The 12,736-nt window shown below is 47.8% G+C and overlaps 1 protein-coding gene across 1 annotated transcript in view; it reads left to right on the forward strand.

The window, feature by feature from the left end:
- Positions 1-11,688, forward strand: part of PYGM (glycogen phosphorylase, muscle associated) — a 29,194-nt gene extending 17,506 nt beyond the window's left edge. Inside the window, exons 13-19 of the mRNA XM_020802471.3 lie at positions 966-1,113; positions 3,455-3,513; positions 6,224-6,365; positions 6,467-6,674; positions 7,875-8,009; positions 9,976-10,042; positions 10,987-11,688. Coding sequence (XP_020658130.3) covers positions 966-1,113; positions 3,455-3,513; positions 6,224-6,365; positions 6,467-6,674; positions 7,875-8,009; positions 9,976-10,042; positions 10,987-11,139 — 912 coding nt within the window. The 3' untranslated portion in view covers positions 11,140-11,688. The remainder of the gene's footprint in view (positions 1-965; positions 1,114-3,454; positions 3,514-6,223; positions 6,366-6,466; positions 6,675-7,874; positions 8,010-9,975; positions 10,043-10,986) is intronic.
- Positions 11,689-12,736: the final 1,048 nt, after the last annotated feature.

Here is a 12,736-nt window from a genome sequence, read left to right on the forward strand (position 1 = left end):
AAAGAAAGAAAGAAAGAAAGAAAGAAAGAAAGAAGGAAGGAAGGAAGGAAGGAAGGAAGGAAGGAAGGAAGGAAGGAAGGAAGGAAGGAAGGAAGGAAGGAAGGAAGGAAGGAAGGAAGGAAGAAAGAAAGAAAGAAAGAAAGAAAGAAAGAAAGAAAGAAAGAAAGAAAGAAAGAAAGAAAGAAAGAAAGAAAGAAAGAAAGAAAGAAAGAAAGAAAGAAAGAAAAAGGGATGAGATAGACAGAGTCAGAGAATCATAGAATTAAAAGAATTAGAAGGGGCCTCCAAAGGCCATCCAGTCCAACCCCCTGCTCAGTTCAGGAATCCCAATCTAAGCAGATCTGACCAAGGATGGTCCATTTTTTCTCTTAAACGCCTCCCGAGTTGGAGGGCTTACCATTTCCCGAGGTCATAGTTTCCATTGTCGTACTGCTCTAACAGTTAGGAAGTTTTTTCCTGGTCTTTGGGCTTCCTGCCTCTCGAGTCCATTATGACACGGGAGAGAAAGAGAGAGAACGAAAGGGGGCATCCAGGAGAAAGCAAAACAGGAGGCGTGGCGGAGAGAAAGGGAAGAATCAGAGGGTGGCAGAGAGAGAGAGAGAGAGAGAGAGAGAGAGAAAGAGAGAAAGCAAAAGAACCAGGGAAGTGGACGATCCTCGGTGGTGTTTGTTCTCCCATCTCACGTTGTTGAAAATCCTCTGTGTGTGTGTGAGAGAGAGAGAGAGAGAGAGGAAAACAACTTTTCCCTAGCTCGGGTCTAGGGAGAAAGATGTCGCCATGCGGAGGCAGCCGTGGTAAGGGTTAAGGGGTGTCAGGTGGCCTATGGGTCTGAAAGCCAAGCAGAGGGAGGGGGGCACAGTGGTATTTGGGAGGTTGGCCTGTGTGTAACCCTCTGTTTGACCCTCTTTGCTTGAATCTCTGCTTCCCCTCTGTCTCTCTCTCTCTCCCCCCCCCCCACAAACCAGGAGAACAAGCTGAAGTTTGCAGCCTACCTGGAGAAGGAGTACAAGGTGAAAATCAACCCAAACTCCCTGTTCGACATCCAGGTGAAGAGGATCCATGAGTACAAGCGGCAGCTGCTCAACTGCCTTCACGTCATCACCTTGTACAACCGTAAGTGGGCACCCGTCTGGCCATTTGGCTTCTTCACGCGAGGCCCTTAGCGCAGGGGTCCCCAACTTTGGGCCTCCAGATGTTTTTGGACTTCAACTCCCAGAAGTCCTGGCTAGCGGAGGTGGTGGCGAAGGCTTCTGGGAGTTGTAGTCCAAGAACATCTGGAGGCCCAAGGTTGGGGACCACTGCCTTAAGCAGGCAACCATAGGCATGAGAACAAAAAACGACTGGGTTTCTCTCTCCCCCCCCCTTGCTCATCAAGAGGATGATGTATATTTACTGTTCCCCTGAATGCATTTGCAAGAATAGTTTTCCTTTTTTTTTTTTCACAAGAGGTGCAAACTGGACAAAGCGAGGCGAGAAGCCATTTTGCTGCTTTTGCACAAAAACGTTTTGTGCAAATCGTGGAGACGTCGTTGGGATGGGGTGGGGTGGGTGGTGGAAAACATTATCCCATGCCTCACCACCATGCTGGAATCGAGGACTCCCGTGGGCAGGAAAAATGCCTCATGTAGATGCCTCGTAATAGTGTTGGTGCGGTTACACACTATCAAATGGCCTCTGACTTAAGGTGACCCCCGTGAATGAGCAGTCCCCCAAATGTCCTGTCCTCAACTGTCTTGCTTCGCTCTTACCTTAGAACCTCAAGGCTGTGGTTTCTTTTAGGGAGTCGGTCGATCTCTCATTTGCTCTTCCTCTTTTCCTATTGCCATCAACATTTATCTATTTACCGTATTTTTCCATGTATAAGACGCCCCCCACTTTTCTAACCCAAAATTTCTTTCTTTGCAAGAAAGTGGAGGGGGAAGGCTGGGATCCAATCACTTTGATTCCTGCTTTCCCCCTCCACTTTCTTTGCAAAAAATTATACACTACCGTGTATAAAACGACCTTCAATTTTTCCTCTAATTGTTTTAGGAAAAAGTGTAGTTTTATCCATGAAAAAATACAGTATTTGTTTGATTTCTGTACCACCCCTCTGAGGGGGCACAGCCGCCAAGAAGCCCCGGTTCCTTGTTTCCTCCTTCCAGGTTATCGCCCTCAGTTGTCCTGCTTGGGAAGCGCGAGTAGGAGGAACATTATCTATAGGGAGTTGGAGGGGTTCTGCCGTTAACTGTTCCAAGCATTATGGGTTTTTTTCGGCGAATCTTACGTTCCCAAGTAGGGCAGCCTCAGTTCCATCATTTTTGCCTAAATAGACCAGAAGGAGGAATCTTTGAATAAACACAATGTGTGCCCCGTTTCTGCAAAAGCTGTGAGAAAGAACCCCATTCAAACCCCGTTCTTCCATCAGCCGTTAAATAACAGCCTCAGATTAGAATGAGCGACTGTGGCTAAACCTGCTCCCTAAGACATTTGGACTAGAGATGGGTAAGAATTTCATTGGGTTCGTTTAAAACAAACAAAACAGAACTCTCCCCTTTAACAAGTGGTGCCTCGCTTAACGATTACCTCATTAAATAAGGAAATCGCTGTACGATTAGTTTTTTGCAATCGCACCACTGTATTCAAATATGCAGCAAAACAAAACGGAGAGATCTGGCTGTCCAGGCTTAAGAACTTGCTTTTAAAATGTCTCATTTGGTATCGCTGTCCATGTTCAGTAATGTTTCCACAATTTCTCCCCCCCCCCCGGGGCTCCTCATCTTCAAAGGTGCAAGGTGTTTGCAGGCAGGTATACAATGATTCTATACCCTGTCAAGAATTGCCGAAATCATTGAATGTGGCCAGGGTCAGTGGGGGAGAGTGGATAGAGAGAGTGAGGCTGGATAGTTAAGGGAGTTTGAGCACTTGGGGTTGGCGGTTCAAATCCTCACTGTGCCTCTTATTTATTTATTTATTTATTTATTTATTTATTTATTTATTTATTTATTTATTTATTCATTCATTCATTCATTCATTCATTCATTCATTCATTCATTCATTCATTCATTTAAATTTAATTTAATTTAATTTATATGCTGCCCACACTACCCAAAGGTCTCTGGGCGGCTTATAACATTTAAAATACAATAAAAATTCAGAACAATTAAAATGCAATTAAAAATATATATAAAAATATATAGGAGAGCAGGCTCAGCCAATAATCCACACGCTTCCTCGGCTTTCGCCAATGGAGAAGGAGAGTTTCGGTGGTCATAGCATGGCTCTCTTGCCGCCCCCCTCCGAACTAGCTCATGGCTCAGAAAAGGGGTTGGCGTTCGGCGTGAGACCCTCGTGGGCCTGGAGAACGTCATCTTAGCCTGTCCTCTTTTCTCTCTCTCTTTCTTTCTCTCTCCTTTTCTTTCTCGTGACTGTGTGTTGTGGTGTCTCCCCCACCCCACACCCCACCCCGTTGCAGGGATCAAGAGGGAGCCCAACAAGCATTTTGTGCCCCGGACGGTCATGATTGGAGGCAAAGTGAGAAGTAAAAGCGACCAGGGTGGGTGGGTTTGAGGGTGATTGGGTCAGTGGTGAACGCGCTCCGGGTTTTGGTCCGAACTAAAGGAGTTATCCCGGTGCCTCATTTGGGAGAATGAGGTTCAGTTTCCTCGGATAGCTTCTAGGACGGTTGAACGGAAAGCCGGAGCGCGTTTGCTACGTACTCCACGGGCGTTGGAGCCATCAGCCGCCACTTGGAGGGGGGCTTATAGGCTGGGGTGTGTATTTTGGAGACTCATTCTGGAAGGAGGGTGGGGAAAAAAAGGCAGGATCCTTCCCCATACAGGGCCTTGTTGTTTCTGAGTTACATCTCTTCCGTTAGGTTCAGTTTGTGATGATTTCTGCATCATCGTCTCTCGGAGGGTGACGTGACTAAGATCCTCCCTCTTAAAAAAAAAACATAGAGGGCCAGGTTTTAAAAAGGTGGCATCTGCCCTATAAGCCGGTCAAACGGTTGCTCCCTCTAACCTGGAATGCTGGGCTCTGACCGGCAGCAACGCTCCAGGCTCTCCACCGGCGCTGGGCCCCTTTCCCGTCGCCTTCCAACTTAAGGGTGAGCGATCTTAGTGGGCTTGGGGCCAGGGTTTTTTGCCCCCCCCCCCCGGATCCCACCACCAGCAACACCAGAGCTGGAAACGGTCAGAACAATCAAGAAGAGGAGGAGGGGGAGGAGAAAAAGAATTGTTTGGATGAGCACCTATCATTTCTGGGTTTTTTTTCTTCCCACCCTCCTCCCAAAGTTTGGATCTCGGGGGACCTTCCCAAGGTCCCTAAGCTGAAATCAGCCCTTCCTGGAGGCCGGCAGAAGTGAGAACAGGTTCTACCCCCCTTTTTGGGGGGGGGCAAAATATGGGGGTTTCATTTATTTATTTATTAGCTTTGTACAGTGGGGCCTCGCTTGACGACGTTAATTCATTCCAGCAAAATCGCTGTAGAGCGAAAACGTCGTAAAGTGAAATAAAAAAGCCCATTGAAATGCATTGAAAACCGTTCAGTGCGTTCCAGTGGGCTGAAAATTCACCGTCCAGCGAAGATCCTCCATAGGGGCAGCCATTTTCCATGCCTGTGCAGCGAGGAATCCATCCCTAAGCACAGCAGGGGGCCATTTTCTTCAGCCGGTGGCCATTTTGAAACCCGACGATCAGCTGTTTTTGATCGTCGTAAAGCGAGAATCGGTTCCCAAAGCAGGGAACTGATCATTGCAAAGCGGAAAAACCCCATTCAAACCATTGTTTTGCGATCGCAAAAGCGATAAAAAAAACCTCACCGTCAAGCGGATTCGTCTTTAAACAGGGTAATCGTAAAGCGGGGCACGACTGTATATTGCCCCATCAGTGAAAAGCACTATTCTGGGTGATTTGCAGCAAATAATAAGATAACAGCACCAAAGAAATGACATAACAGATAAAATCAGATGCAACCAAAAGCGATCGCATTGCGACGTTTAGATAGGCAAAAACTCGCATTGCGAAACGCTTACCGATCTTCGCATTGCGATGTTTACAGAACAGCTGATCGGCGGTTCCAAAATGGCCGCTGAGTGCCCAAAATGGCTGCTGCAAGTGTTTTCACGTCCTGCCCTCGCTTACCGAGGGCACGAAAATGGCGGCACTATGGAGGAACTTTGCTGAACTGTGAGTTTGGGCCCCATAGGAACGCATTAAACTAAGTTTAATGCATTCCTATGGGGTTTTTCGTTCCGTTTAGCGATGTTTTTGCATAGCGACAATTAATCTGGAACGGATTAACGTCGCTATGCGGGGCGCCACTGTATAGGGCAATGTGCAGGGCATAAAAATCGGGTAGGGTGGTATTGGAAGGGCTTCTGTGTAAAGGAAGGTCTTCAGAAGCCTTAGGAATGTTAGAAGGGCATAGCTCCACCGGGAGCTGATTCCCGGGTGTTGGTGCCACTACAAAGAAGGCCCTGCTCCTTGTCATTGAGTTCCCGGCCACCTTCAGAGTGGGCACCCAGAGGAGCGTCGCTTGGGAGGATCTAGCAGAGTGTGGGTAAATGACCTTGGGCAAAGGCGTTCCGACAAGTAACGAGGTGGAATTCTTTGCAGTCGTAGAGCCGGTATGTTTTGTAACTCCATTTGCAGGCAGGATGAGCGGGAGGGTGCTGTTGCACTCCTGCTGATGAGCATTGAGCCCTGAACCATGGAATGCTGTCTGATTTCAGAAGCTAAGCAGGGTCAGGGGTGGTTCATACGTGGATGGGAGACCGCCAGGAAGGGCATTCCAGGCAGGGCTAGGAAAAGAATCTCTCTGGAAAACCTGGACAGCCCTTCCTGCTGGCATAGAGCTGATAAACACCAGGCTAAAGCGAGGGGCGGTTTGGGTTGGCACGAGGCGGCTTCCTCGAATCCCAGAGCCATCTAGTTGGCCAGCATGCAAGCAGAAGGTTGGAGCAGATAAGCCTTTGGCTGTCCTTGCGGTCTTCAGCGGGAGAGGCAGCGTGGAGCAGGGGTTAGAGAGCCGGACTGGGGTTTGTGAGTTGCCGGTTCTACTCCGTCTTGAACCATAAAATGAATTGGCGGTCCTTGGGCCAGTCCTCCTTCCATCCCACCCCCCAGCCTAGCTCACACAGCGATTGTGAAGGTGAAGTCAGGAGGAGGAAAAGCAGAATCGCGATGAGACGAAAGAACGCAGAAAGCATCATCAAGGGCGCTTTTCTCCCTCATTTTTCCAGGCGGCCCCCGGCTACCACATGGCCAAGATGATCATCAAGCTGATCACCTCCATTGGCGACGTCGTCAACCACGATCCAGTCATTGGCGACCGCCTCAAGATGATCTTCCTGGAGAACTACCGCGTCTCGCTGGCGGAAAAAAGTCAGTAGGGCTCTGGCCGTCTTCCCATGAATGCCTGGCAGCCGCCGCGTCCCCCCCACACACCTTGCTCTAAGAAGCTGCCTTTCCTTTCTCTTCCACAGTTGTTCCCGCAGCGGACCTCTCCGAGCAGATTTCCACAGCCGGCACTGAGGCCTCCGGGACGGGCAACATGAAGTTCATGCTGAACGGGGCGCTCACCATTGGCACCATGGACGGGGCCAACGTGGAGATGGCAGAAGAGGCTGGCGAAGGGAACCTCTTCATTTTCGGCATGCGGGTGGAGGACGTGGAAGAGCTTGACAGGAAAGGGTCAGTGTCGGATGGGCTTTGTAGTTACCCCACCCGTGCTAGGACTCCGCCGCACTTCCTTTTTGGCCACCCAGACCTATTCCTTCCTGTCTTCTTTTTGCCTTTCTCATTGCCTGCTGATGGTCATCTCCGGCCCTACTGTTGGGCGGAAGGAGGCAACTGAGGGATCAGATGCCAGCCTTTTCTCTGCCTTTTCCACCCCTATTGTAGGACCATGCTGGATCGGTTGCCTGGGGTGTCCTGAGGACCATAAATGGGTTTTGTGGAGAGAAAAAAAACCCTCTGATCAGTGCCGAAGAAAGATTTCACTGCCAGTATGGCATCTGTTCTTTTTCTCAAGCAGTACAAAGTCTTGACTATTACCATATTTTTCCGTGTATAAGACGCCCCCATGTATAAGACACCCCCATGTATAAGACGCCCCCACTTTTCTAATCCAAAATTAAGAAATCTAAGCGGGGCTTAGCAAGTGTAGGGGGAAAGGGATCAAAGCGCTGCAGGATCGCTTTGATCCCTGCTTTCCCCTCCACTTCTTTTTGTTCTCTCCTCAGTTTACTTCTGTAAACTGACGACCCTCAAGTTTTAGTCTAAAGATTTTAGACAAAAGTATAATCTTATACACAGAAAAATACAGTATATTATATTATATTTATTATATTATATTTATGTCATGTCATATTATGCACTGTTCTATTATAGAATAGAATATGCGTACAAACCATTGACATTACTCATTCGAAGTGAAGGAATCCCTGGATGCTATCAGTGATTAAAGCAGGGGTGGGGAATCTTGTGACTCTCCAGATGTTGACTCCAACTCCCATCACACCCAGACTCATCTGGCTTAATGGAACTTGTAGTCCAACAAGGAACAGAAGATTACAGGTTTCCTCACTCCTGGCTTGCACGTGTTTTTTTATTTTCCCACCTAATTGTCCTTTTTTCGGAGTGTGGGTCCATAAACGAGTCGGAGCACCTTCTCCGTAAAATTACTATACCGTTAGACTTTCTGTCCACAGTTTCCCTGGGAATCAGTTTGCGGATGAGATGCTTGATACAGAAATTTGCAACAGACATGTGTGTGTGTGTGTGTGTGTGTGTGTGTGTGCGCGTGTGTTCTTCTGTATTTGGTGTGGGTGGGAGGACTGGAGGGTGCTGCCTTGCTCTCTCTTAAAACCACGGACCCCCTTCTCCCCACAGCTACTGCGCCAAGGATTACTACGACCATATTCCTGAACTGAAGCAGGTCATGGACCAGCTGAGCAGCGGCTTCTTTTCCCCCAAACAGCCTGACCTCTTCAAGGACATTGTCAACATGCTGATGTACCATGACCGGTGAGGACGCTGGCATTCAAGGAAGGAGCCAGAGAAGGGGGTGGGTCCTGTGTATGGGTCAACTAATACAGCCGCTATTCCTCCCATCCTTGTGATCTTAAAATGGCAATTAAAAAAAAAACTTTAGAAAGTAACTAGGAACTAGTGATAAGGCCTAAGTAATTTAGCCATTACTTGTTATAAAACAACTATGTTGCTTGCAGTGGTTATAGGATTCCATACCCCCTAAAGTAATTCATGAAAGATAACCATATTACAGTGGTGCCTCACATTACGACGTTAATTCGGTCCAGTGAAATCACTGTAGAACGAAAACGTCGTAATGCGAAAATAAAAAGCCCATTGAAACACATTGAAACCCCTTCAATGTGTTCCAGTGGGCTGGAAACTCACCGTCCAATGAAGATCCTCCAAAGGGCGGCCATTTTCGGTGGCTGTCTTGCGAGGAATCCGTCCCAGAAAACAGCGGGGAGCCATTTTATTTACCCGGCGGCCATTTTGAAACCGCCGATCAGCTGAAGGAAAATTGTCGTTTTGCGAAGAATCGGTTCCCGAAGCAGGGAACTGATCATCGCAAAGCGAAAAAACCCTATTCAGACCATCGTTTTGCGATCGCAAAAGCGATCGCCAAAACGTTGTCGTAATGCAGTTTCGTCGTAATGCGGGGCAATCGTAAAGCAGGGCACGACTGTACTTGTGACTCATTACTGCCACTCTAAGGTACGGACTTGATGGCTGGAAATATTCCACCTCCCCACCAAGATGCAAAGATGATTCCCCCCAATTTCTACTCTGGTGTTTCATCTCCTAACCCACTGATTCTCAAACTGGGGTCCTCTTAGATGTTCTTGAACTGCAATTCCCAGAAGCCTTCATCACTTGCTGTGCTGGCCAGGATTTCTGGGAGCAGCAGTCCAAGAACATCTGGGGAGGGAAGGAGGGAAACCACTGTCCTCACCCACCATACCAGATGTTTTCGAAAATGGCTAGTCTTCCATGTTTTCATCGCCATTGCTGCCATCTTCTTTTGGGGGCAGGGATTGTGCTGCCAGAAACGAAGGAACTGTGCAAAATGAAATAATTAAAATCTCACTAGAAGCTAAAACAACTAAGCCTGACCCTATCGTATTGTGATAAAAAATAATATTGTAAGTGTAGCACGAGAAGACAAGATACACTGGAAAGGCAATACATAAAAGGTTGAAGATAGTCTTAAAATATCTAATATGAGGCCAATTACTGTATATACTCGAGTATAAGCCTAGTTTTTCAGCATAATATTTTTTTGCTGAATAAGCACCCCCCTCGGCTTATACTCGAGTCAGTGTCAAAATTACATGTTCTCCCCCATCCACCTCCTTCTGCATATTCTATGTACCCACCTTCCTCCTCCCACCTTCCTCCTCCACCCTCCGTCTCCCTCCATCTTGTTACGCAGCAGTAGAGCAGTAGATAAGTGTAGCATCCAGTATGAGTCCTCCCTCCGCAGGCAGTGAAGTGTGTCTTGCATCTCAGAAAGGCAGTATCTTCAAGAACATTTAACCTACTGATGCCTCAATTAATGTAATTTTATTGGCATCTATTTTTATTTTCGAAATTTACCAGGAGCTGCTGCACTTTCCACCCTCGGCTTATACTCGAGTCAATACGTTTTCCCAGTTTTTGTGGCATAATTCGGTGCCTTGGCTTATATTCGGGTCAGCTTATTAACTCAAGAAAGCACAACCTTGAGTTGGCAACATTTCAGCAGGATTCTTAATGAGAGGAACTTTTGGAGGTTATAAAATCTGCTCGGTTACTGTAGGTCAGAAACATGCACAAAATTTAGATACAGCAGCCCATCATTCTGAATTGGGGCAGGGGGCAGAAGGCTTCTACTTCTACGAAGGTGATGTTTCTCTCTTTTCAAGCATAAAAATGACCTTTCCCCCCTTTTTTTCTTTTCCTCTTCCCTTCTTCTCTGTAGGTTCAAAGTCTTTGCTGATTACGAGGCATACATAAAATGTCAAGAGAAGGTCAGCATGCTTTACAAGGTGAGAAGGCTGCAGGAATCCCCCTGGTGAACGGGATGGCGGCAGGGTGGCTGAGATGTAACGTGAGGTTTGCATGCCAGTAGAGATGGGGGGGTTGGCCACAGAATTGTGGAGAAACTGGCCAGGAGCGTGGATTTAACTACAGTGGTGCCTCGCTTAACGACGTTAATTCGTTCCAGCGAAATCGCTGTAGAGCGAAAACGTAAAGCGAAATTAAAAAACCCATTGAACTGCATTAAAACCTGGTTAATGCGTTTCAATGAGCTAAAAACTCACCGTCCAGTGAAGATCCTCCATACGGTGGCCATTTTCGATGCCTGTATAGCGAGGAATTCGTCCCAAAGCGCAGAGGGGAGCCATTTTGAGCACCCGGTGGCCATTTTGAAAACCCGACGATCAGCTGTTTTGATCATCGTAATGTGAAGAATCAGTTCCCGAAGCAGGGAACTGATCTTCGCAAAGTGAAAAAAAACCCATTTAGACCATTGTTTGGCGATCGCAATTGCGATCGCAAAAACATCATCGTGAAGCGGATTCGTCATTATGCGGGGTAATTGTTAAGCGGGGCACGACTGTACAAAAGAGGGTCAGCGGACAGGAGGAGGAAGGAGAGAAATAACAAGAGGGTGGCGGTAGAGGGTTGCTATGACTTTTTATGGGGTGACCCACACAGTGGCCAGTTTGATGCCAGTTTTAGCGATCGCAGCTCTGTCCAGAGAAGTCTTGGCACAAATTACCTACATTTGACATTGCCAGCTGTTTATGACCAGCCACTTCCTTCCCACACATGTCATGATGGGAAGCATCAAGAGTGCAGAAGTCCCTAGATATTTGTAACTCAACAGCAGCTTAGCACTCTCTAGTCCCTTCAAAAGGACCTCGGAGTGGCATCTTCCTCGTCTTCCTCTGAACCTCTCTTTCCTCCCCTTCTCTCCACCCACCAGAATACCAAGGAATGGACCAAGATGGTCATCAGGAACATCGCCGGTTCCGGAAAGTTCTCCAGCGACCGCACCATTGCTCAGTACGCCCGTGAGATCTGGGGCGTGGAACCCAGCCGCGCGAAGCTCGCTGCCCCCGATGAACTTCGGGAGTGAGTTGCCCGTTGCGGTCGCTTGTCTGCCTCCCCCTTTGCTTCACGAGAATCCAACAACAGGGCAGTGCAAATCCATGGGGGTTTCTAGACACACACACCCCACAGTTTGCCTATCACTCAAGCAGGGGAGACGGTGCCCCACGTCCTTCTCCTTTCCCGGCCCCACCTATTTTTCTTGCTCTTGCTCTTTATTTATCACGGGCGCCCCCCCTCCTCCCCCTGTAACTCACCACGGCTTTTTAATACGGATTTACCATCGTGCCCTGCTTTTATTACACTCCCTTGGGCTTCTTTCAAGAGTTTGACAACCACTTCCCCGTTTTTTTTTCAAGAGGGGCTCCGTCCTTCCATCCCATATTTTTTTTCTTCTAAATTCGGAAGGGATGCGCTGCTGGACGGGGAAGGCAGATTTTATATTCTTGTTTGTGAAGGCGGCGCCGGGTCTGTTTTATCAAAGGGGGGGGCACTGGGAGGAAAGGGGCCTCCAGCCCGAAAAGGGAAGAAGAGACGCCCGCATCCACACGAAAACAAATAAATGGTTTTAAAACTACTCTTAACGTTTTTGTGTGTGTGTGTGTTTAAAGAAGCGATGGGGTTAATTGAGTTTTCCTTCCAACCTGTTACTCTCATTGGAGTGTGTTTGCATTTTGAATGATTCCAGATATTTGGATTTATTTATTTAATGATTTATGTCTTTTTTAAAGTAGAAAAAAAACTGATGGAAAGGCAGAGGTTGCATAGAGACAGTTTATTTACATGGCACAGCAGGAGCAGTTATACCGCCATCAGCTCCGACCTATGGTTTCCTATGGTGTTGGTAGTTTCAAACGCGCTGCCGTCATAGAAGAATTGAGTTGGACGGGGCCTAGGAAGACCATAAGGTCCATCCCCTTCCTTGCTCAAGGCAGGATCCAACCCTCTGCTCAGTGCAGGAATCCGAATCAAAGCAGATCGGGCAGAGAGTGGTTCAGTTTTCCCTTGAATGCCTCCACAGCGCTGTAGCGCTCACCACCTCCCGAGATCATGCATTCCATTGTTGTACTGCTCTAACAGGTCAGAAGTTTTTCCTGAAATTTGGCTTAAATCTGACTTCCTATAACTTAAGACCATTCTTATGTGCCCTGCACTCTAGAACAGGGGCTGCTCCTTCTTTGTATGGCAACCTTTCAAGTATTTGAGAAGTGCTCTCCTATCACCCCCCAGTCTTCTTTTCTCACGGCTAAGCAGGCCCAGTTCTTTCAGCCTTTCCTCATAAGGCTTGGTTTCCAGCCCCCTGATCATCCTTCTCTGGACTTGCTCCAGTTTGTTGACACCTCGGGAGGTGGGGAGCGCTCCAACGCTGGAGCCATTCAAGAGAAAATTGGACAACCATCAATCAGACCTGCTTTGATTTGGATTCCTGCACCAAGGAGAGGGGTTGGATCCAATGGTCTCCTTAGGCCCCTTCCAACTCAAGGCTTCTATGATTCATGTTGTTCATGGATTTGAGAAATAAATGGCGGAGCAGTTAGAATTAGCATGTGGTGGAGGGCAAAGGCTCACGCCGCCCTTCAGTGAATAATGGCCCATCGAAGTCCTGCCATGCTTTCTCTCTGCCT

The sequence above is a fragment of the Pogona vitticeps genome, chromosome 15 (assembly GCF_051106095.1).
Source record: "Pogona vitticeps strain Pit_001003342236 chromosome 15, PviZW2.1, whole genome shotgun sequence".
In the NCBI taxonomy this organism is placed as follows: domain Eukaryota; kingdom Metazoa; phylum Chordata; class Lepidosauria; order Squamata; family Agamidae; genus Pogona; species Pogona vitticeps.